The 25,642-nt window shown below is 38.2% G+C and overlaps 1 protein-coding gene across 7 annotated transcripts in view; it reads right to left on the reverse strand.

Moving 5' to 3' along the window:
- The window catches only part of TBC1D32 (TBC1 domain family member 32), an 88,637-nt gene extending 64,628 nt beyond the window's left edge, over window positions 1-24,009 (reverse strand). For 6 of the 7 annotated variants that reach the window (XR_011140184.1, XR_011140183.1, XM_068938159.1 and 3 more), the window contains exons 1-15: window positions 23,875-24,009; window positions 21,585-21,739; window positions 17,829-17,990; window positions 12,421-12,598; window positions 11,702-11,773; window positions 10,363-10,488; window positions 9,350-9,428; window positions 9,110-9,210; window positions 8,952-9,013; window positions 8,093-8,237; window positions 7,299-7,358; window positions 5,796-5,895; window positions 5,371-5,508; window positions 3,888-3,980; window positions 3,488-3,630 (exon numbers count right to left, since the gene is read on the reverse strand). Coding sequence is in view for 5 of the 7 variants with exons in the window: in XM_068938159.1 (XP_068794260.1) it covers window positions 3,488-3,630; window positions 3,888-3,980; window positions 5,371-5,508; window positions 5,796-5,895; window positions 7,299-7,358; window positions 8,093-8,237; window positions 8,952-9,013; window positions 9,110-9,210; window positions 9,350-9,428; window positions 10,363-10,488; window positions 11,702-11,773; window positions 12,421-12,598; window positions 17,829-17,990; window positions 21,585-21,739 (1,614 nt within the window). In the remaining 2 variants the exon portion in view is untranslated. Of the gene's footprint in view, window positions 1-3,487; window positions 3,631-3,887; window positions 3,981-5,370; window positions 5,509-5,795; window positions 5,896-7,298; window positions 7,359-8,092; window positions 8,238-8,951; window positions 9,014-9,109; window positions 9,211-9,349; window positions 9,429-10,362; window positions 10,489-11,701; window positions 11,774-12,420; window positions 12,599-17,828; window positions 17,991-19,787; window positions 20,006-21,584; window positions 21,740-23,874 lie in introns of those variants that run through there. The other variant, XM_009678228.2, reaches the window with a different exon arrangement.
- Window positions 24,010-25,642: the final 1,633 nt, after the last annotated feature.

Below are 25,642 nucleotides of genomic sequence, written 5' to 3' on the forward strand. Positions count from 1 at the left end.
CCAAATCAGTAGTCTTCTGGCAACTCCTTACCTGCATCAGACACCATGTAGACACAACTGGGCTGTAATCAACAGGGCCTGAACATTTAACATTGGGATTCAGACTGCTCTGTCTGGGGCACTCTCTGGTGAATGTCCTATCTGCATAAATGCTGAATTGGCCATTGCTCATTAGTAAGTGAGCCGGGAATGCCAAGAGTGGGCAAGCAGAGCACAGTGCTCTACGAAGAACCTGTCACAGAGCAGTGAGGGCAGGCTGCTCTGCAGGGGGAAGGGAGCCAGGAGTGACATAAGGCAGACAGATAGATGCAGAGGCCTCCCCAACAAACAGGTGAGCAGTCCCACACGACCCAAGCAAGGCACGCAGACCCAGTTCAGTCATGCTATTAGGTTCAGACAATAGTCCAAATCCCCAGACAAGTCTGTGGACGTGAGACAGCTACAAGGTCAAGCCAAAAAGCTGATTCAGGATCAGGTGCAGACATAGTAATTAGGGTCAGATACAGCCCAGCGATTGCCTTGGCTGCACACCAGTACCGTAACCTAAGCTGGCCCTGAGTCCAGGCAGCCAAACCCTGGGGGAGCAGAAGAATGGCAAAGATGTGCCCAGGGCCAGTATTCAACAGTTGTAGTTCTGCAGGCCTTGTTCCAAGTGTCCTAAAAATGCTCAGTGAAATTCTGTTCCTGTCCACATGCCTCAGAAAATAGTGTAGATTCAGCTCTTTTCTCAGTATATGATTGTGAGACAACTAGAGTGTACCATAACACCCAGGAACTGGGAAACACTCTCAATTCCCAGGACTTATACATAAACGATGTACTTACAAAAAAGAATTACACAGTTATCAAAGGGAGAAATTCCCTTTGGTAACTTCCATCTATTCAATGCCAGGGAAAATAGAGAGGAGTCAACAGCGAGATGAATTTTTGGGAAGTTTCTGAAGAGAGCTGAGCTAAGTGGGATTACTGTTTCCCGGTAATGCTTGTTAAACAGCTAGTATGTCAAAGTGGGGAATAAGTACCACCATCCTAAAACTAAAGTCCGCTACTTAAATCTTTCCCATTCATCCATCAAAGGCAGCAGGATTCATGGCAGAGAGGATTTTAAAGGAGCCATACAACTCAGCTCCTGTTTCTTCTCTTATAGGTAGCTCTATACGGCGTGCTGAGGAAAAATAAATGGTCTTACTACTTTAAAACTCAAGGCATTTACTATTAATACCCGTGGACTAAGTAACTTAAAAGAGAAACAGGATTTTGTTTTTCATTTAAAAATTTCAGTAACACAGAGGGTTAAAAAGCTCTCTTTGAACTTTTATTTTTAGGTTACTGGGAGACATTGTTCAGGATTCCAAGAAACGAGTGTACTGTGCTGTCACTGTTTCTTCATACAGTACTTTTTATTTTACTCTCTGTGTACAAGACAAAAAAATAGATCGTACTTTGTTTATTTAAAATGTGAATAAAATGTTCCACATCAGCTATGTTTGAGCAGCAATTCAGAGGCTACAGAGCCCAAAAGGTCACTACTGCTGTCCATAAAATCTTTCTGACAACTCCTGCTTACTGCCACCAAGTTTCCCCATCCCTTTATAGAAGAGATTAGCAATACTACTCTGCTTAAAAGGCAAGTAAGCCCTGCACTTCTTTGGAGTGGATTTACAGCCCAAATAACAGCACTGTGCTTGCTCATTAGACCCACCGTGCAACTGAGGACAGACCACTGCATGCAGCTCCAATGTGTTCCTTTCCTCCTCCTAAAATTAATAAGGGTGTGTGGCCAGACGATCAAAAGTTTCAGCACCACTATTTCTTACCATATTTCAATCCAGTCTTCCATTTGAGATAAATCACATAGGTTCAGTCCAGCATTATAGAGACAAACACCATATTCTACATGAGGCTGCAGGATTTCAGGGTGTTTAAGAAATGCCAATGGCCTGGTTGGGAAGCAGATAAACGATCCCAATTCTTGTAAAGGGAGAAGAGGGTCACCCTGACTTTGACTACCTTTTCTGAGTATCCATTTGCCAGACGCAACATAAATCAATTTGCACTTGTGCAGCAGCTTCACTAGAACAAATAGGACACATTCCACATTTACAACCCATATACAGATCCGGAACTACTACTGCCATTGTGCAGCCGTAACAGGTTTTCATGCATGCATTAAATATTCCTGAATACGACCTGTTTTTTTCCAAACAAGCCTACACTACACTAAGGTGTAGGAAGGCTTTCAGTTCATAAGAGCTCAGCTACCTGAGCGACAGCTGGGAACAGTAGAAAGAGAAAAAGAAAAGGGAGGAACTGTTAAAGATTGAGATAATTTTTTTTTAACTAATGATAATTTACTAATGTACAATAAAGAGCAGAGACAGTTATACAGACTTTATAATACAATGTGACTATGAGGGACTACAGAGGCCTCAGTCACAGTAAATCAATGAAGTACTGATTTAGTACTATTTTTAAATTCACCTATCAGTGTCCAAAATATGTACAGGCTCAGCCTTTTTTGTCATTTAAAATATCTGCATTAAATCTTTGCAGCGTAAAATAATAACAAGACAATTTGAAGCGTTGATCTTGCAAATATGTGTGCATATATCCTTCTAATATGTATACTGTACAAGTAATGCTACCGTACTCAGCGCAGGTACTCAAAAAAGATCTAAATTATTGACGTGATCAAGTCTGGCATGACCATGGTTTTCAGCATAAAAAAGACATATGTTTTCAAATGTTTTTTGGAAACCAATTGTTTACACTTAAAAAATATTTTTTTTAAAAAAGTATAGATAAAAATATTTACAAGAATCAATATGAAGAATATAGTCTTTTCTGGGAAAAAAAAAACCCAAATCATTGTAAAAGAAATAATTAGGAAGGCATTAACATAATTTAACTTTAAAAATCGAAATAAGGTGCATAAGCTGGGATCCTAGGCTGCCTTTATAATCTCAGGAGGTAAATTCAAAGCATATCAGCCATTAATTTCTCTCAAAGACTCCCTATATAGGACAGCTCAGCTTCCTAATGTACTCCATGTGCATTTAGGACCCTCATCCTCATGTCTCTGTCCAGAGACTTACTGTTTGAAACTTAAAACACTTTGCCACACAAGTATAATAAGGCTTTAAGTATTTAAGGGTAGAGAATACTTCCCAGAGTTTTTATATATCCCAGGGATGTTGAAAAAAAATCCTCTCTCCCTTTTTCTAATTTAAAAAACAATAACTTCCTATGAGGTATTACGTGTTTTACCTTTTCTGTGTATTGAGAACACTTAACTTCAAGTTTCAAACTGAATTTAAAAATGAATAAAAGTATGTTTCAAGTAACAAGCAGAGCAGATAAAAGAAAATATCCTATGTTTTTGATTTAAAAAACAAAAAAAGGACGTGATACCACATAATTATATACATCTTCTATAACATGATGATCTTACACAGGTTTAGATATTACTTGAAAGACTACTACAAACCTCTGTGCCACTCAGTAAATTTTGAATAGGATGAAGTAGGGCATCCATCACTGCCTCAGTATATAAACATTCAGCAGCACATCCTGTTTGGTCACAAAAAACTTGCAGAATCTCTGTAACAAGACTTGCTGGAGAATAATTGTCTGGCAAACACAAGAAGTATTTATCTGTATTTTTAACTTACATACATATTAACATATCTACAGCTTATGTAAATACTTCTGAACCATAACTTCATTAAGCACCTATTTAATACAGTTTGAGGAAGGACAGAAAAAGGAGACAGGAAGAAAAAATTTGCACAAACAGCACACCCAAATTAAAAATTATAAAATGTAAAAGTTATCAAATGACTTATTATTATTGAACATATTAGTATGTATTACATAAAAAAACATACCTGTGTGCACTGTCAAAGCTGTCTTTGGGTAACTTGGAGAGTAATAAATAAGCTGAGCAAATAATACCAACAGATCTGTTAGTGATACGCAATCTATAATAAAAAAAAAAGTCAGAAGAGCATAATCCGGAAATTAACATGTGACTTTAATCTTACAAATAAAGTAGATTTTGTAAATATATATATAAGCAATGTTTTCTTTTACTGAGAACATCAGCATTATATACAACTGATAAAGTAAAGGACATGCATCTCCCAGGGATTCTACCACAGTACTTCATGTTCAATTTATAAAACTTGATCTTGCTCCTAATTTAGCCAACCGCAGTCTTATTATGTCTTCCACTGAAACAGATGACAGCCAAAGTTTGAGAATGCTGGATATGTGGTTGTAGGAAAACGCATTACCTTTCTATTAGATTAAGTGATACAGCTGGAAAAGAGACAAACTGTCAGACACACAAACTCTTCTTCAGGTCTGAAACAAAACAACAAAGGTTTAGCTAAAGGCAGCTTAGGAACTACTTCTGAGTTTAATGTAATTATGTTAATAAATCAGGCAATTTGTGAGTAAAGGGTTGGCATCCTTGAAGCTGAGAAGGACACTATTAAGAGAACAGATGGTAAGATCATTAGCTTTTGTAGGGGAGAGGAAAAAGGTAAACATCATCAATGGATCGCTGCTTGAGTGGACTATACAGCCAATCTACACGTGACAAAAAGACTCAATGGGTAGTGAATGGTTTCTTCCTGACAAGACAACCACTTCATACTGGACCTTTTAAGTCTTGATCCTCAAACAAGAGGTACAAAATTCTTCAAAAGACAAGTCTCAGAAATAGCATCCAGAAACGCTATGCAATCTATACTGAACTAATACAGACATTAATGTCTGCACACTACCATTTTCCTCATACACCTCTATTTGCTAACCTTGCACAATGCACCACGGCATGCAGATTTCACTGAGCTTCAGAGAGCTTTCCATCTCATCTCTTCTCTCCTTACTAATATCTCTCCTCCACGGGTACCAATCTTTTCCTCTACAATGGTTTAACAATTACATTAATAAGTTAAACTCAGAGCAATTTTTTTCCATCTGTATTTAGCCTGAAATAGTGGTTTTGTTTCACATCTGAAAAATAGTTTTGATCCTGAACTTCTGTCTCTTTTTCAACTGATTACAAGAACCGATTTAATAAAAGACATTATCCATACCTAGAACACTGAATCACTTATAAACTAACGCAATTCTCCTTCAACATGAAATTCATGCACGAAATGTAAGGACAAGAGTGAACTATTCAATCACTTCTATCAAAGATTTAAAAAATGGTGTTAATGCTTAAGATCACCTAATGCCATCTTCTAACAAAGCTTTCAAGGTAAAGAACTGCTGAACAGAGTATTGTCCTACAAATTCGCAATATTGACAGATACACTGTTACTCAACAGGTTACATTTTTCTCAGCCCTCCCCTTACCTTTTCTATTTTTCAGCTGTACCGGAAAAAGATTTCGGCCTTGCTTATAGATCAACAGTCTTCCTAAAAGGCACAGTGAATGTACAAAATAGATGTACTGTAATTCTGGTCCAGTGTAAGAAAACTTCTGCTTATCACCTTGAACAATAAAACCAAAAAATTAGAACTTGACTCTATCTGCTTATTTCACAGTACCTACCTGCTATGTAAACCCCTTTGAACAATTACTACAATATACATGGATCATTTTGTGTACAAAGACATACAGCATAATTAAGTGACCACTGCTGGTACAGCTCTCTCAAAAGACTTCCATAAAACATGTTCTGGTAAAAAACAACAGATAGCTTGTCTTCCTTTTGATAGAGCGCGCTCAAAGACCTAGAGAATGTACATGCACATGCAATACGTGGAAAGCTACTTACTACAGCACTGCTGGGAAAAAACACTGACTCTAGGAATTCTGTCAACTGCTGACTTGCAAAATTCAAAGTATTCAAGACATTGCTGAACAGCTGCATTAATCTGTGGAAAAAAAACCAAAATAATAAAATGTCTGTCATTTTACAATCAGTTCATTTTCTTTCGTATCCAAGTACTACCCCTTAATGTAAGAATCTAAATATTCACACCACTGTAACAACTGTTCCTGTTTCACTGTTTTGGATGAAGAGGCAAACCAAAAGGAGGCAAAATTTTATGGGGCTACTAAAACGCATTATCAGAAACTTCAATTCTATAAGCATTAAGACAATTAATCGGTGAAAAAGAGTAGAAAGAACATGCAAGTATTTTGAGAAATTAATGATAATCAATATTTGGTTGCTATATGATCATTAATACAGAAACCTGTCCGTATCCACACGTGAAAACTTTTGTCCAGAATATATCTATATTTGGAAACTGTGTAAGTTTGGTTTTTGGGTGCTGCCAGTGCTATTATTGGTTTTGCAAAAATGACCAAGAAGTATGCTTACAATTATTATATTTTGGAGCTGCTAAGATATTTTTCACATATGTTCAGAGTAATATGTGCACGTTGAAAAAGTTAAATAAACAAAGGTAGGTACTAAAATAAAAAAAAAACAAACCTTAATTGTAAGTTTACCCCATGCTTATAAATTATATTAGACTGCCTTGTGATAATGGACTTCCCATTTATGCTTTTTGCTGCATGGACCATGCCTTATTCCATGCTCTGGGCTATGCATACAGATAAACAAATCATGAAAACCTGTCTTTTATACTTTCCCATCCTTCTTTCCCATCTTACAGTTTTATCACTCATAATTATTTTACATTTATTAATTTGTATAAGATTTTACAAAGTCCTGTTCTATAATAAATGGACTACATATCTATATTAGTTTCCCTGAAATCAATGAAATTTCCATCCTAGTGGAGAGATCTTCCCATACAGAACATATGATAGCATTAGCGTCTACATTATCACACATTTTCCAATTTGATACATTTTGTTGTCACTTTGAATCCTTAATGCTTCATATCACAACTTAAAGAATATGACTTGTTTTGAGACTCTTCCCAACAAAAATGTAAATTCAACATATAGCTTTTATGTCAAGTTTTTACCCATCTTTTGCTATGTTTTCACACATTTATAGAAATAATTTTAAATATGAATGTAATATGAATGCAACATAGAGAATTAATAAATAATAAACACCTGCTATAAGGCATACAATTTTCCCCTCACTCAGATCAGGTCACATACCTTTCTTTGTATTTAACAATGATTTAGTTAATGAAAACAAAAATTAAATAAAAATTAAATAAAAAAGACTAATCTAGGTAAAGAACATGGAACAGCTCTGACAAAAAGGAAAAAGGGGGAAAAGTTCAAACTACAATGTACACAGCAAAAATAAGTTCCAGGAAGAATATGACAACCATAATTGTAGACTTACCAAAGACTTATACTTCTTTTCCAAAAGTTTAAGCACGACTGTTCTGCTGTAATATGCATGCTAAAATTACAAAGAATAACTATTACAAACTTCAAAAATAGTTTGACTTTTGAACATAAAAATTAAAGTTATCTCCAGTTCTGTTCCATTAGGGATCCTATGCACAGCAACATGCTTGATGAATTAAACTCCAGCTAGCCTAAACCAGTATTACACTGATTTGGACCTTTTGTCTGTCCTATAGTAAGATGACAATTTAAAAAAAAATACATATTCTATTAGGAAAACGTCTGCGCAATGTGTAGTAGAACATGCAGTAAAACAGCAAAATCAATAACCATGCTAAAATTTTAGACTACATGTTTATACGATGTTACATAAATCATGAATTATAATGTTATACATGGTAGGCTGCAGAATGCCCTAATGTCCACTGGAAATTAACAAGTTGTGTATATTCTATCATGTATACCTGTACTTTCATGCCTCTCTTGCTCATCAGTTATTACACAGAACCATTTGCACCTTTTGGTGGAGCTCAGTCAAATACGACAAAGGCATTTAAGTCTTAAAGAGCATAAACTTCCCAGAAATTTTATAAAAACTGGTAACTGAACAAAAACGGAAGGAGAGAGTAGGGTTAAAGGGCAAAGGACATAATAAGAAACCAGACCTTCGCAACTGCAGTGCTCATTACATGTCCTTATCAGGTCACTGTAGGTCTATGATGCTAATAGTCATAAATCAACTCTCCAAGATGCATGTCAGACATCAATTTTTTTTTTTCTGCTTACCGTCCATTTTTTGAACCAAACAGCTTTGATATCTAGCAGAGCGAAGAAATAGACTGGACTCAAAAACTCTGGAGATGCAGGATGACTAGGCTTACATTTTACTGACAACAGTGACAAGGTACACTCCACTATTTCTTCCATATATCTTATGACACAAATAGGAAAAAAATGAAAAAAAAAAAAACAGTTAAAGCTTTCCAATAGTAACATTCAGAAGCAAATTTACTGTAAACCTCTTATTGTTTGGATAAATAGTAAATTTACTAAAGTAAACAGAGTAAACAGAGCATTGGAACAGGTTGCCCAGAGAGGTAGTGGAGTCTCCTTCCCTGGAGATCTTCAAAACCCGTCTGGATGTGATCCTGGACAATATGCTCCAGAGGACCCTGCTTGAGCAGGGAGGTTGGACTAGATGATCTCCAGAGGTCCCTTCCAACCTAAACGATTCTGTGATTCTGTAAATATCAACCATATTATCTTTAATTTGACCTTACAAGGTTATTAATACTTGTAGTGTTACAAGGAATAAACTTAATAGCAACATGCTACTATTCTCCAAAATGATTGCATATTTTAAGTGCAAAATATTATACTTAATACTTTGTAAAATATCTGAATTATTTTTTGTTACCATGCATTCAAAACACTTTAAAAGCTAGCTAGGCAGCTTAATCTGACCTATGACTATTCCTGTGCAAATTCCCTATTCCACTTTCCCCCATATTTCTATTTTTCTCCTTATTACCGACCAGTCATCTATGCACCCTGGCACCACTCTTTTGTTAATTATATGTCTCTAGTTATATGTTAAAAATCATTAAATTTAGAAACAGTAATACATTATTGAATGATGACATACTTTTCAGGATGACGAATCCAGAAAGATGGAGCTTCCTTTTGGTATTCATTTAAAAGGCGCACCTGTTAATGTAAGGGTTATAATTAAAACATAAATAATGCATGGTGTTTCAGTTAATAAAAAAATAATGACAGAAGGTATGGAAAGCTCATTTATACCTTTTTTAGTAAACGATTTATGTCTGTGTTAGATACATCCAGACCAGCAGAAATAGGAAGATAATATTCTCCAGAAAGAAAGTACAACTCCAAGTGTTTTGCTAAAAAAGAAGAAAAAACAATCACTTCCGTGACAAGAGTGGCAAAACAGACTCTATTAGACTGTTTCATAGTAAGATGTAACCGATTTTCAGGAAGATCAAGAATCAGGAAATCTTAAACATAATTTAGTGCACCTACCTAAACTTGTATAGACTTCTCTTGTCATATTAAATGGAGATGAAGAAAAAGTTTTTGCATAGAACCTCAAAATTTTCTCCTGAGGGAGAAAAAGAGTCAGCAAGCAATGTATTACATAAACACATACATAATGCACATACATGTGCAGTGTATTGCAAAATCACTGATATGTAGTGATGTTACTCTTAATATTACATATTGCTCAGATATCTCTACTGATGTGAAGCATATTTTAAGAAAATGCAGAGTTTACGACCATGGAAACGTACAGTCCCAAGGAAATTTTACTTCAATACTACAATTGATAGCACCAACACAGAGCCTCACTGATCTACAAAGCAGGAGGTCAGGAATACTACTGCACTTTTTTATTAATGCTATTTTTTCATGTTACTAAACATACCAATGACTTATAAACTAGCATTGTTTTGAAACCAACGGTAGACCTAATAAACTATGAAAAAGAAATACATGACAGCAGTTGAGGCAGCTCTTATATTTATTTCAGAAGTACTTTAAAACTGAAAGTAGAAAACAAATAAAAAAGGCTTAATTTGCAGAATAAACAGTTTAAAAGTAGTTTTAAGAGCTACTGTATTTTTCCCTCATCAGCATCTGTGCAACATTATTAGCATCACTTTTTCACTGCCCTGAAGTACATACCTGACTTAAACAGGAAATATTAACATGACATGTTTTACAGAACAGTTTGTTGACTGTTTTTACATTTTGCTTTGTTAAAAGATATTCAAACCTCTTAATTCCCCATTAAAAATACATAAAGGAGTACTCGTGCCTCTAAAATCCTGTGGCAGCCACCTTTAAGTCAAGATTTATTAGGATGGAATAGTTCTTTTCCTTTAAAACCAGTTCGTCTGATATGTACGCAAATAGCAACAAATGACTTAGGACACTGTTGGACTACTTGTAATATACATGTAACTTTATATTCCTCTTCAGTACTCTTTATTATAGCTAAATGTCTGATGACTGAATACAGAGCATTAGCTTACACTGAAAGTTGCATCAGGATCTGACAGAGACATCGTTAGATGCTTACGCAGATTGGGCCAACTCTCAGAGTTCAGTATATCAGAGGGAGGGGCAGAGCACAGTGTCTGCAAAGCTTCTTGACGCACCTGAAGCAGTCAAAAAGATAAACAACACAACTCTGTCAACTGCAACCTCTCAAATAAGTAACTTACAATATATTTTGGAGGAAGGAAGGAACAGGCCTTGGCTGTAGAACAGATAAGGAGTTCCAAAATATCTCCATGCTCTTATGGTGATTTGGACAAAACACTATGTCAGTGAGAAGAACAAAAAGCACATATTTTTAAGAAGTAACAAAACTATTTTATACAATTAGGTTTTCAGTACTGGATGGAAGGATTATGTTTATTTCTGTTTTACCTTCTTATAAGAACCATTTTCTTTTATCATTCAAAGGCCACAACTGACTCTAGCTGTTTTGTAAAAAGTCAGTAAGGAAGAGAGGAAAAATGAGTACCAGACACTTTTCATGTTCTACTGTTGAATTTTCATAAGCTTTTTAACCTAAATAACTTAAATATCTGTTTTGGTTCTATTTATAGAGAAATGTAGTATCTGGTCTTTTATTTCATATTACTCAAATCAACTGTAGGGAAGTAAAAATGATATTTCATAGCATCAGATTTTTACATGGTTCTCTAGGAAAGCAAGGTCTATTTGTTCACAATTTTCAACCAGTTCCCATCTGTCATGACTTCTTCAATTGCTGCACAATTGCAAATAAATTTCACTGAGAGAAAGTTCTCAAAATAATGATTGCAAGCAAATCTCACTAAAAGCGAGAGCTCTCAAAATAATCACGTTTCTGCAAGCTTCAAAAGTATCAGCAGTTGAGCAGCGGTCAGAGAGCTAGATTAGTACCGCCAGAAAAGCAAACCTAACCTAGACATTGTATATTCCATTTGGCAGCAGTTTGCTGGCAAATCAATAGGCATATCTCTTTTCCGATAAGGGTATCACAAAGGACAACATGAAGTTATGCAGAAGGGCAAAGGGCATGTATATAAGAAACCAAGCATCAGCAATTTTATTTTTCATATAACCTTTTCTAAAGTAAAGAATGCTCATTTTCTATTACGAAATCATGTACTATAGATACTTGTTGCAACAAATTGCTTTTGAGCCAGACAGATGCGAATAATGAAATACCGCACTGAAGCCAAGACATGTGAGCCAACAGAGGCAAGCTTTCACTCATATACATAAGCGTAAGATGGTTATGTACCTGCAATCTTTTTTTCAAAATATCATAAACATTTGTTTGCATTAATAAATTTTTATTTTTTCCTTTAAACTTACTTCCTTAGGCTGAATAGGGTCAAGCCTTTCTACAAGTAGCTGCAATTGTTCTTGATTCATGAATGTGTAGCTCTGTAATATGCATTTAAAATTATGATTAGTATATCTTATTAAAATGAACAGCAGAAGATTAAAATCATCAGTCTTGTTGATTTCTAATTTACTTTTAATAATTAGTATTTTAACATTTATCCTAACTTAACATCAAAGTCAACATTCTAAATGTTTTCTGAGGTTTGGTCAAATTTAAATTTACAGTTACAGAATTGCTTTATACATTTTGCTTATGTTTTATTTAGAAGCTTGCTCTATCTTATAAATTACCTTAAAATAATTCATTCAGTAAATAGTATAGTGCAATATAATATAGTGCAAATAATATAGTATAGTCAAGAATGAACTGCATATTACTTCACTCCTACAGTAAAATCACAATCACTACTTTGTCTTTTTCTTTTATAATACTTGAATAGGTACTCTAGATTATAGGGAAGGATTCTCACCCAGCATACACTGTCTAAAGGTTAGGCATCTAGTATAAACTCAGTACTCAAGGGTGGAAGAATATCAATCCATTCATTTTAGGATAGGTATCAAAGACAGGGAGGATGAATCACTTCTTAGGGCTGCCTCTCAGTCTCCACCCACTACACAGGAGGAGTGTAACACATTTTCAGTTTAATGCTTATTGTGTAACATAGACAGATAACACATTGTACTTGGTTGAAGGAGGAGTCGCTGTCAGAGCAGTTGTCCGTATAATAACCACTTTGACATTCTTTCTTTGTTTTACTATCCAGCTCCTTATTATGCATTTGATCTTCTTCAAACTTGTTAATCAAAGATTCTACCACAACCATCATGACATTCTTCAAGGCATGCATCATTTCTCTGTACCTTCAAAGTAAAGATGATTTTAATATTAAATAGCACAGAAAAAAAAATCACAAATGAAATCATGAATAACTGAGCATGGTATAACGCTACTTAGAATCAAACTCACTGAAAGACTAGGAAGGAACAAACAACAAATACAAATCCAAAATCAGCAACAAAACACACGTATATCTTAGATATTTTAGATAACTGTATTTTACAATTATAATAGAACTCCTTTATGCCTTTCTAAAACCACTCAGTGAAACTACTATTAACATAAAATAGGAACAATATAGGTTCTTAGCACTTTAACAGGTTCTTAAAAAGGAACAATATGAACGCACCTAACCTGTCCCTAAGAAAACAAAAGATCAGCTCTGATCCTTGCTACTGTTTATGCCTCTTCAAGTTCTACATACAACTTTTCTTCTGATATAAACCTCGAGCAGAACTAACATAAGAGAATACAACCTTCTGATTCAAAGTTCTGTGTACAGATCATGCGCACAAAACAACAAAACCAGGATTTTTTTCAGTTGCATAGATTGAGTAATAATTTCCACATGGAAATAATTCAAAATAAAAGTTGCCTCCGAAAAAGATGTCATTGTAAGATTTTGGTATTTTATTCCAAATTAGTTTTTTTTAAAAGATTATTGTTATTTATTTTACAGAATCACAGAATCGTTTAGGTTGGAAGGGACCTCTGGAGATCATCTAGTCCAATCTCCCTGCTCAAGCAGGGTCACCTAGAGCATATTGCCCAGGATCACATCCAGACGGCTTTTGAATATCTCCAGCGAAGGAGACTCCACCACCTCTCTGGGCAACCTGTTCCAATGCTCCGTCACCCTCACAGTGAAGAAGTTTTTCCTCAGGTTCAGAGGGAACTGCCTGTGGTTCAGTTTCTGCCCATTGCCTCTTGTCCTGTCGCTGGGCACCACGGAGAAGAGGCTGGCCTCATCCTCTTGACACACCCCCTTCAGATACTTGTACACATTTATGAGATCACCTCTCAATCTTCTCTTCTCCAGGCTCAACAGGCCCAGCTCTTGCAGTCTTTCTTCAGAGGAGAGGTGCCGCAGCCCTCTAATCATCTTGGTGGCCCTCCGCTGGACTCTCTCCAGGAGTGCCATGTCTCTCTTGTTCTGGGGAGCCCAGAACTGGACACAGGACTCCAGGTGAGGCCTCCCCAGGGCTGAGGAGAGGGGCAGGATCACCTCCCTCCACCTGCTGGCAACACTCTGCCTCATGCACCCCAGAATCCCCTTGGCCTTCTTGGCCACAAGGGCACACTGCTGCCTCATGCTTAACTGGTTGTCCACCAGCACTTCCAGGTCCTTCTCGGCAGAGCTACTTTGCAGCAGGTCAACCCCCAGCCTGTCCTGGTGCAGGGGATTATTTCTCCCCAGGGGCAGGACCCTGCAATTGCCTTTGTTGAATTTCATGAGGTTCCTCTCCGCCCACCTCTCCAGCCTGTCCAGGTCCCTCTGAACAGCAGCACAGCCTTCTGGTGTGTCAGCCACTGCCCCCAGTTTAGTATCATCAGCAAACTTGCTGAGGGTGCTCTCTGTGCCTTCCTCCAGGTCATGGATGAATACATTGAACAAGACTGGACCCAGGACTGACCCCTGGGGGACACTGCTAGCTACACGTCTCCAACTACACTCTGCACCACTGACCACAACCCTCTGAGCTCGGCCATCCAGCCAGTTCTCAAGCCACCTCCCTCTGTCCACTCGTCTAGCCCACACTTCCTGAGCTTACCTAGGAGGATGTGATGGGAGACAGTGTCCAAAGCCTTGCTGAAGTCCAGGTAGACAACATCCACTGCTCTGCCCTCATCTACCCAGCCAGTCCTTCCATCAGAGAAGGCTATCAGGTTGGTCAAGCATGATTTGCCTTTGGGTGAATCCATGCTGACTACTCCTGATCACCTTCTTGTCCTCCATGTGCTTAGTGAGGACCTCCAGGAGGAGCTGTTCCATCACCTTTCCAGGGATGGAGGTGAGGCTGACAGGCCTGTAGTTCCCTGGCTCCTCCTCCTTGCCCTTTTCGGAGACTGCAGTGACATTGGCTTTCTTCCAGTCCTCAGGCACCTCTCCTGATCTCCAGGACCTTCCCAAGATGATGGAGAGTGGCCTAGCAATAACATCCGCCAGCTCCCTCAGCACTCGTGGGTGCATCCCATCGGGGCCCATGGATTTATGGATGTCAAGTTTGGACAAAAGATCTCTAACCCGATCCTCCTCAACCAAGGGAGAGTCTGCCTTTCTCCAGCCTTCCTCTCTTGTCCCCAGGGTCTGGAATTCCTGAGGACTGGCCATAGCAATAAAGACTGAAGCAAAGAAGGCATTCAATAACTCTGCCTTCTCTTCGTCACCAGGGCACCCACCCCATTCAGCAGCGGGCCCACGTTTTCCCTAGTCTTCCTTTTGCTCTTGATGCATTTGAAGAACCCCTTCTTGTTGTCTTTGACATCCCTTGCCAGATTTAATTCCAACTGGGCCTTAGCCTTCCTAAAGTCAGCCAAAGATAACATAAGTTATTGTATTGCGCTCCTTCGACTCTAATTAAAGACTCAATACGTTGAAACATATTTAGTTCATTGGAGCTTCTACTATCAACTTTAATGAGCACAGGAACCATAAGGTCCTGACCATCAAAACACAAAGACATAGAGAACATAATTTGAAAAACAGTCATCTTAAAAGCTATTGTGAAGGTGAAAATAAAAATCAAGTGTGACTGATTATCAACTATTTTCTAAACATAAGTGACTGTACAAAAAAAATAATTTCCCTAAGGAGTCAACCTCCATAATGCATTTTTTTACATAAGCACCTTTATACATCCTAACCACCAGAAAACAATTACAAAGAATAAAAACTGAACCTTGAATGATACTGAAATAACATCAACATTATCACAGCAAGACCTCATGAGATTCAATCAGGGAGGTGATCCTCCCCCTCTACTCAGCCCTGGTGAGGCCACATCTGGAGTACTGTCTTCAGTTACAAGCTCCCCAATGCAAGAGAGACATGGAGCTACTGGAGCGAGTCCAGTGAAGGGCTACTAAGATAACAAAGGGCCTGCAGCATCCCTCCTATGAGGAGAGGCTGAGAGAGGCGGGCCTGTTCACCTTGGACAAGAGAAGATTGAAGGGGCATCTGATCAATGTGTCTAAGTATGTGAAGGGAGGGTGTCCAGAGGATGAGGCCAGACTCTTCTCAGTGGTGCCCAGCAACAGGACGAGAGGCAGCAGACACAAACTCAAACACAGGCAGCTCTGTCTGAACCTGAGGAAAAACTTCTTTGCTGGGAGGGTGACTGAGCACCAGAATAGGTGTCCCAGAGAGGTAGTGAGTCTCCATTCTTGGACATACTCAAAAGCCATCTGGACACAGTCCTGTGCAGTGTGTTCTAGATGACCCTGCTTGAGCGGGGAGTTGGGACTAGATGGTCTCCAGAGGTCCCTTCCAACCCCAACCATTCTGTGATTCAGAACGTTTGGGACCAGGCGACAAGAAAAGGCCCTATAAAAGCATGTTTCATTTAAGTTCTTTTTATTATTTTTTGTATCCCAGATATGAAATCTTCTGGAAACAAACAGAAAATAAAATCTTATGAAATAGACATATACCATTATTTTTTTAATTCCTTTCTTATTAAGAATATATAATAAACAATAGACATCACAGTAAAATCTGAGCTCGACTACAAAGAGAGACTGAGATGAATTTTAGACTGTGCAGTAAAAACGAGTGAAGAAAAAACAGTTTAACTTTAGTACTGTATAAAATTACTTTAGGGCTAAAACAAGTGAAAGACATGAATTTTCTCTGTTTCTTCCTCTACAACACATTAACATGAATGCTGACTCTAATACAGTTTGTTTGTTTGTTTCTCTGATTGGAATCACAGCAGCTGTGACAAAGCACATTTCTGTTTCAGATTGGAGAAAAATAAGTTGTTTGAAGTAGCAAGAGCCACTATTTCTGAACCAGTTTTTAACTTCAGATTGACAGATTTATTGAGAGAGAATTCCGTCATTTTTACAATTTAATGTTATTCCCTTCACCTGCTTTGAAACAGAAACTTCAAAAGCAATGTGATACATAGAATAAAGTTCCACATACTTTCTGGAAATAAAAGCTTTACCTAATAAAAGCCATTTTTTTAGTACTACCTACGAAAGCATTAAAGAACGATAACAACTATCTGCATATGTAAAACTGAAATCTCAAGCATGAGAGTTCAGTAGAAAAGCTACCAGCCTCAATATTCCAAGGAAAAGTTATTTTAACCCCCACAGGAAGAGAAGAGAGTTTGTAAGAACCAGATGACTAAGCAAATTTTAGGAACTGAATTGGAGTTCCCAAAGGTTTTCTATATAAGACTTCTTTACTACCTAAGGTGTCCCAAGCCTATGAATCTGGAGTGCAGGCACTTGGTAATGTGCTGACATATTGCTCTCCACATTAACCTTGATTTTTGGACATCTGACTGCGAGTCAGGCATTCAGAAAACCTTGAACAATTATACACGGTTGGTTCACCTATCAGTTCTACAGGTAGCACTGCCAAAGTCTCATTGTATGTACACTAAAATCCAAAGCAAGATGGTTCGAATTACAATATACTTATTGTAGTATTGACAATACTCATCAATAACAGCAGATCTGACTAAACATACTCTTCTCACAAGATACTTGAGTAAATCTCAAAGAAAGGATTTTAGAAAAAATATATTCTAAAAAATGTATTCTAATACTTTTTTAATTTTTTTTAAAATCAGTACTGTCATGCATAATATCCATTCATATCTAAGGAAATAATCATACCATAACACTTGAGAAAAAATTTCTCCTTTAGGCCAACTTACACATCACAACTCAATTTAATACACAGCTAGTGAAGTACCACCAAGCAGTGACTCCTCTCTCTCAAATCGTACCCCTACCACTCCAATCCCAGATATCGCAATATCTTGACAGATTTGCTATCAATCTTTTTATTCAATAGTTCATACTCTTATTTCTAGTGTGAGCACAAGCATGATGAATTGCAACCTAAGAAGTGGGAAAATCTGAAATGCTTAACACTGACATTTAAAAGAAAAGAACCACTTTTGTTACCCTTACAGTTCAGAATTTGTATTTTCAAAATAAGTTCTAAAAAAGAAAAAATGAAAAAGACCAAAGACCAAAAAGAAACAAAAATGTGACTTATGTGTATATACTCACTCTTTTGATTCACGGGTCTTCTTAGTAACATGTTGGACAAGAGTGTCATAGCCAGACACTTCACCCTGATTTTGAGCAGAAGTACATTTTTCTGCTTCTTCTTCAATCACAGATCCCAGAGTATCATTTATATATTGTCTAAGGTATTTCACAAATTCATAGCTGCAACAAACATCCCAAATTAAAATGGAACTCATTTCCTTGAGCTCACCTTCAAACATTTTCAACATTATATTTCCCTATTTTTCCCTCCCAGATCTCTTACCGTAACATAAGCATTCACAACTTAGAGGAAAACAAACTTCAGCTGTGCAAAAAACACAATCAACTATTATTTTCTTTAATACATTCCTGATCAGCATATTCTATGAAGGAATATTACCAAATAGTTTCTAATTTCCCTTTATGTTTCTTCTAAATGTAAAAATCTGCCCAAACACAACTTAAGATTTTGTGGGCAATTATTATAAAATATCACTAAATATAAAATTTAAAATTCTAAAATAAAAATTTATTGAAGGATGCTGACATAGTGTTGTCTTAAGGCATACTCACTTGTTTGGAAGTATCATTTGTGCAGTTTACATACAAAAATGAAAAGAAACACAGAAAATTCCCTTTACAAATTACTCTAACAGACGAACGCATCTAAGGCCTATGAAAGTCTGTGTGTCACGATAGTATGCCAAAGGTCTTACTGAATCAAGCTGATAAACTAGCTAGCTATGATTACAAACACATGTTTAAAGGTTAAAAATAGCATTTTGTATTCTTACTATTAAATATTTATATAAACATAACAGTTTTTAAAAAGAATAATAGGGGAGAATTTCAAATAAAGAACATCTCTCACTGGGCATTACTCTTCAGACAATATCTTAACAGCAAAAATTGCTTTAAAATACTGTCCAGAACATCTAAACAGGTTTTTTGTTAATATTCCAAATTGTATAAGGGATTAAGCACGCAGCAATCCACAGAAAAATGTAATCATATTAAAATAGTTGATGCATCATTATATTTTCATTATACTAAATGCATATGTGCAAGTACTTTACTTGAATTAGCATCAATACACAGCGAGTACACTTAGATAAAAAACAGAAACAGTTCATTCTGTACACACAAAGTTCAAAACTATAAAATGTAAATGTAATAAAAACAACTGGTATAACAGCTAGCAGCTTTTTCCCTTCACAGATATTTACAAAAAAATAAACTACACTCAAAATAAAAGACAACTTTTATGGTTTTTTTTTTTGTGTCATGATACATAATTTTTCACTGGATTGCCTACACCACGTTCTATCAGATAAAACAGCCCTAATTCTTTTTTTTTTTTTTTCATTTCCCATGCATTTCCCTTCTTATATCATTTCTGTTCTTAATAAAGGTAGTAGAAACATATCTCAAAAAAGATGCAACTCTTCTGCTTATGTTTATTTTTTTTGTGTTTTCATTTGTGTTCAAGGCCAGCTTTTGCAATGAAATTGCACATTATTCCTTGCTGAATGAAAGATTTCGTGAAACTTTCTCTCATACGTTTTATGACAGTAACATTTTCAGGACATGTATTTTTACAGTGACTGCCCTCATTCTGAAATACACAGCAAACACATCATCAGCCCTACATGGACTGTATCACTTAGCTTGCCGCTACGTTTATGTCTGCTCACTGTTATAGTGTTGATCTTTAATTATTCTACCACCATTAAAACGGTTTGTAATAAAATAAAATACGGGTTTCAGCATTCACAGAACTACTACGTTACATGAAGAAGCAAATCAAACTCAGCTGGTACAACTTACAAAGGAAGCACCAGGAAAAAAGTGCTAAGAAAACTTTAAGTATTTAAGAAAATAAACAAACAGAAAAACAAAACACAAGCCATGCCACTTACACAGTAAAAGTTCTGATTTCTAGCACTGCACCTAAATTTTGAACTTGATTCAACTCACCTTTTTATTAGCTTTCTGAGGACCCCATGTTCCTCCTTCTTCCACATCAAGGCAGGAAGAAAGATTAAAGGCCTCAAAATCTGATAAAATTTCTGCCCCATGGTTATTGTGCTTCAGTAATACTGCTGATGAAAACGCAGAGCTGCACCAGTATATTGTGCAAAGCAAAAGCACATTCTGCTAATAAAGGAGCTCGCAATCTGGAGGGCTGGGGTGAGAGTCAAGCAGAAAGTTTCCTAACGGCATCACTAACAAATCTCCATTTGACCTCTCTGAGCTTCCGTGAAAAAAATCTATATTGCGGCAGATCATGAATATGCTAAGACTAGAATGCCTCCAAAAATATTCCAACACCAGACAGTGATGCTCCCTTTCGGTATTTGAAGCATCACTGACCTTAATTTATACATAAGATAAAACTTCTCTCATGAAGACTAAATATCCCTGTAATCCCCGATGTCGTAATATACTGGAGAGAATAATGGACGCCATGGTTTCACTGTTCTACATGGAGAAGCTATGCATTTTTACACCAGTTGTGGAAACAGAGAACCCTCATATTGGGTATTTTTGTAGTAGCTGTTCAGAAGACATACTGACAAACCTGATATTTTTTACTAGGTACGTCTTCGCGTGAATGAAAATGTGTTACTTTCAAAAAAATACATGTCATTTTTAATTTGGATGTATTTTCAACCAGCTTTTTTTATGCTTTTATTTGTCACCTAGTAACCCAGTACTCGAATTCTGAATGATTGCCAAAATATTAAAAGTGTTATCTGCTGCAATATGCAAAACAAATTTAAAATGAACTAAAATATAAAGCATTTATCATCTGAAGATACAAATACAAGAGAGTTAAAATGACAGAACTAGGGTTTATCCAAAATTTAACTATTTCACTTGTTCACTTTTGCCTAACTTCCACTACTGACAGAGCTATGCTAAAACTAGACAAATTTAAGAGAGGATAGCTAATGCCACTCCTCTGAAATAATTGGCAGATAGTCAGCTTTTCCAGAAGAAATCAGGTCACAGAACTCTGTCCTTATTAAAATGTCTTTAAGGTCATTTAAGCTTGAAATTCTCTTGATACACCTTATATTTGTCCTAAAAATCCCTTGTGTAGTAAAAAAATATTGTATGTCTTGTAGCTTAGGAACATATTAGACTACTGCGGAAAGGAAAGAGGATTGTAGGTTCAGGACAGTCTAGATAGCATCTAAGTGGGATCACACTGCCAAGCTTGGTTTAATAAAAATGTAAAGGGGCTATATTTCTGCTTTATCACAACGTGCATTAAAAATAACAACTATCTGGTAAGATATAAAAGGATTGAATAGTATTGGCCACAGAGAACAATTAAAGCTGGCAGCCAAGCAGCCTTTTGAAAATTTATTTTACTCTAACAAGCAAAACTGTATTGCCTAACAGATGTTAAAAATATTGACTGACATTCTTCAGTTAGGATTTCTTCTAGCTTCTGTTTGCCTGTGCATTTCGTACGTTCGAGTTGGCCAAGTTAGCTAGTTTTTGTGAGTTTCTCTCTCATAAATGAATTGTCATTACTGTCAAAATAACATATTACCGAGAGGAAAAAAATTTTGAAAAATAGCAAAATTCACTTTACCCTCTAAATTAACATCTTTGCATACGTATTTTCATACTTAGTTTCCTGTGGTTGATCAATTCTGCATTCACACACATCAATAAGAATTGTAACTATTTCCTGTTAATAATATAGTTAAACACATTTAACCCCTTTCAAAGCACTGAAAATAGCAAAAATATTTTTACTTGTGAAAATTTTCATCGGTCTCCTCCAAATGCAAGAGGATCTCTTCTGCACATTCTACCGATGGGGCTCCTGTGATTTTTTCCTTCACACTCTGCAGCAATTGTCTAAGCATAGACTGTAACAGAGCTTCATCTTCATTTGTAAAGTGAGACATCTGTATGAAGTAAATATAAGAATAATATGCTTTCATATTTCTCAGAAGGTTTTTTCTTCCTCTCCTTAAAATTTTAAGAAAAGTATCAAAGCCTAACTTATCACTTTTTTCCTGTTATGAACAGTATGAGACTGTATTCTCTATCAAATACTTTCTGTCTGTGGTCCTCTTTTCTGACGGGGCCTATCTTCAGACAAACTAGATTCAAACTAATCAAATCAGTTTTAATGAATCTCCTGTTCCCACAGTACAATATTCTCAACCCACATATTGCATTAAGAAAATCCTGACTATTTTGGACATGTTCATCTAACAGGCACAAGACTCCACTGTAATTACCAAACAAAGAAAACAAGTTTTAAAGGAGGTTGCACTGATGGAACCACTATATCTTGGTAAGAAACCCCTAAACAACTTCTTATATTCTCTTACTACCCAGTTCTGATTTCTGGATCCCCCCACTCAGGGCTGCTGCAGTGTCCATGGTGGAAGGGGCCAAGCAAAATCATCAAAGCCGTTTAATTTCCCTGTGGTAATCAACAGCAGAGTGCCCTGACAGAGACCTGCCAATTCAACACTACCATTACCGGGAAAAAATGGGAGCATCAGCAGATAGAAACTGGAAGTATCAGTCAAGTCCAGAAGATGGTGTCTTATCAGTTCAATTTTCTACAGTTAAAAAAAAAAAAGCTCAATTTCTATATTAATTATTTAATTTAAGTTAATAGCTTTAACTTTTTTTAATACATCAAGAAATACTTCCAACTCCGGGGCAGTTACATCGTCTATATTTCTAACCTATTTGAGGTTGAATGATTTAGAGACCTTTTTTTAAAAAATAAGATCAATCAAAACCTTCTGAACACCTGCGAATAAATGATATGCACACTTGGAAGAGACAACATAATACATCACTTATTCAGACTTAAATACTGTTAACTAACAGAAAAATAACCAAAGCCATATAGCACCAATGGGAGGAGTTGCCCTTTATTGAACATTAACGGGTGGCTGATTTAGCAGTTCTCCACAGTAAGCAGCACAGTTGCTGAACATTTTATTTTGATCAAATATAATTCAGAATTAACTTAATCATCTTACCAGAAATAGTATTAAAATAAAAAATTAAGTCTCTTGAGACATTCTCCCAATTCCCTGGTTTGCAGTCCCTCTTTCTTATAAATTCTAGTCTCTAGACATTTAATCAAAGTCAGTGTACTTTTAGGTCTAAATAAATCACTCTCATAAATCTTGCATTTTGACTTTGCTATCGTATTACCCTGCAAAAAACTTCACTTAGGGTTTTGGTGTAGCTAGACATTTTAAAACGCGTAAGTATCTGGCTATGGGCTAGCGAGCAACGCGAAGCACTGTTCCCAGTTGTTTACAGACAGAAATCCTGAGCGCAGCAGCTTCATCTCTAGCTTGCTCTGAAAAGCGTTATTCGACCTACATAATCACCAGCACAGATACTTCTCTTACAGCTCATTTGCAAAGGTCATTTGTGCTGTGTTTTTTCCGCGGGCACGTTCCCCAGGCAGTTTCCCAGAAAATTTAAATCGCCGTTTCTTCCCTCTAAGAAGCATTATACCAAGTCTCGTTTGGTGCAACTTGAGCCCCCCCCTTTTTTTTTTAATTCAAGCTTATTTTACAGAAACTGTCCCAGAACATCAAAGGGAAAGACTGCCCTAAAAACGACAGGCTGATGGCAAAAGTTTCCTGTCGGAGGAGGGTATTTCTCCTCCCGACACGGCCCTGAACACCCGCGTCATGCCCGAGGCGAGGTTCCCAACAGCAAGGTGTTAATTTCAGCCACGAGCTATTGACTCCAGCTCAAACACGACCGCTTAAAGGCCGCTACTTCTCCCAGGTTTCATCGCCGATCGTTTCACCCGCTTTCCCAGGCCGGGCCCCGTCCCCCTCGCCAGCCCCGAGCCCCCGCACCCGCCGCGCACCGCCCTGCTTCCCGGCACCCCGCCACCAGCCCGCCCGGCCCCGCGGGGAGGGGCGAGGGGCGCCGCCCGAGCGCGGCTCTCGCTGCGGCAGCGCCGGGCCACATCCATCCCCCCGCTCCCCCCGCAGCCCGCGCGGAGCCCGCCGCGGCCGGAGACGGCGGGGGGGGGGGGGGGAATCACCTTGCGGCGGTGCCTGCCCTCCTCGCCGGGGCTCCCGCCGCCTCGCCCTGCGCCGCGGCCCGTAGCAACCGCCGGCGCCCGCCGCCGAGTCTCGCAGGGCCCCTAGCAACATCGCGAGAGGCCGGCGGCGTGGCGGGGAGGGAGGGCCGCACGCTGCCGGGCGGGCGGGCTGCGGCCGGCCGCGGCTTGCGGGCCGCCCCCTCCCTGGTCCGCATCCCCGTCGTCCCGAGCCCGCTGAGGCCGGGCAGGGGTCCCCGCCGTCCCTGCGCACCCGGAGGCAGCAGGCCCGCGGTGGGTGCGCTGCGTGAAACCGCCGCCTGGGCCTCGCCAGGGCTGTTCAACTCCTTCTCGGCGTGCCTGGTCCTTCTCTTGGTTGCAGCGCGTTGGGGTGTTTTCTGCGTTGCCGGCTGAACTACGTAAATGAGAGGAACGGCGCAGACACCGAATAAGCGGGGATCTGCCCTTTCTGCCTCTTTTCCAGCCAGACGAAGCACCCTGCTCTCCGCGCCCAGGCGACAGTGAGGGGAAAGCCGTGGCCTGGGGAGCTGGCACGCGTTTGTCAAGAAACGTGGTGTTCATGAAACGTTCAGGCACAGCTAATTTTACGTATCTTCAGTTTGGCCCATAAGGACTCAAGGCCTGTCCCAGCCTCATTCCCATGGGAAACCAGGTGCCCCGATGCTTTAGTATGGCGTAGGTTTTCCGCTGAAACCAAAGGAATACGCTAGCGTAGTTGCTCTCGATTCACATCAACAGGGGAGCAGAATGTCTTAAAAATAAGCATGGCAAGATGTTGTTCTGTGATCCTCCTATCCTGGGAAAGAGGAAATACTATAAAACACCAAAGGAGAATTTTTCCATTCTACATACAAATTAATGCACAACAGAGAACTGTGAAAACGTTTGGTTTTGAAATCATTTTCCAGTAGCTTAGCTGTAACAAGCCAGAGATGTGTTGTAGCTGACATACATACTGGACAGATTATGGTTTACAGTGCCTGCATGTAAGGTGATACTTAAATGTCAATTTTCAACCTTTACTCTTATTTTTCTAGTGATTTTGATAGTGTCAGTAATGGTGATCTGTAATGAAATATTTCTGTAAGTGGATCAGTAGTCCCTTCAGTTAATAGAGCTCTACTTAGATACAGGTATCCGCTCTCGCACAGTAGAACTATTACCGAGTTGTGGTCAAACACGTGAAATGCAATACTTGTGTTAAACAGTGATGATTCAGGAGCTGAAACACACAACCAATCTTATTGTTAGTTCCTCAGAAACAAGATTTTCCACTGCCATGGAGCGTGTCTGGTATCTCTAACACTGTTCTCTAAAGCTCTTGCAAGTGGCCAGTGCCCTCAGGCACCCACAAAACAGTTGTCTGTTTCATTGCTACGCTCATTGCAGCTTGCAAAGAAAAAGGATCTTCAGTAAACTAACCGGAGTCTTATTGGCTCTGCCTTGCAATCTCCAGGTCTTCCAAGTGCACTGTCTGGCGCTAGTTACAAGCAGCAGCAGCTTATTCTTGGCCTATGCCAGGCCCCTCTTTCAAGGGCAACAGAGAAGCTCGCTTTCTCTCCAGGTACCAACTGATAAGTGCTACACTGTGGTACAACATTTCTAATTCTTCTCTTTGTACCTATTATTTTACTACAAGTGCTGATCGAAGTGACAGCATCTCAATTTTTTGGCCAGTATGGAATAAATAGGCCTAGTAACATAACAGTCAGGGTCCCTCATCCTTAATGTCCTTCATGTTAGCATACCT

The sequence above is a fragment of the Struthio camelus genome, chromosome 3 (assembly GCF_040807025.1).
Source record: "Struthio camelus isolate bStrCam1 chromosome 3, bStrCam1.hap1, whole genome shotgun sequence".
NCBI lineage: Eukaryota > Metazoa > Chordata > Aves > Struthioniformes > Struthionidae > Struthio > Struthio camelus.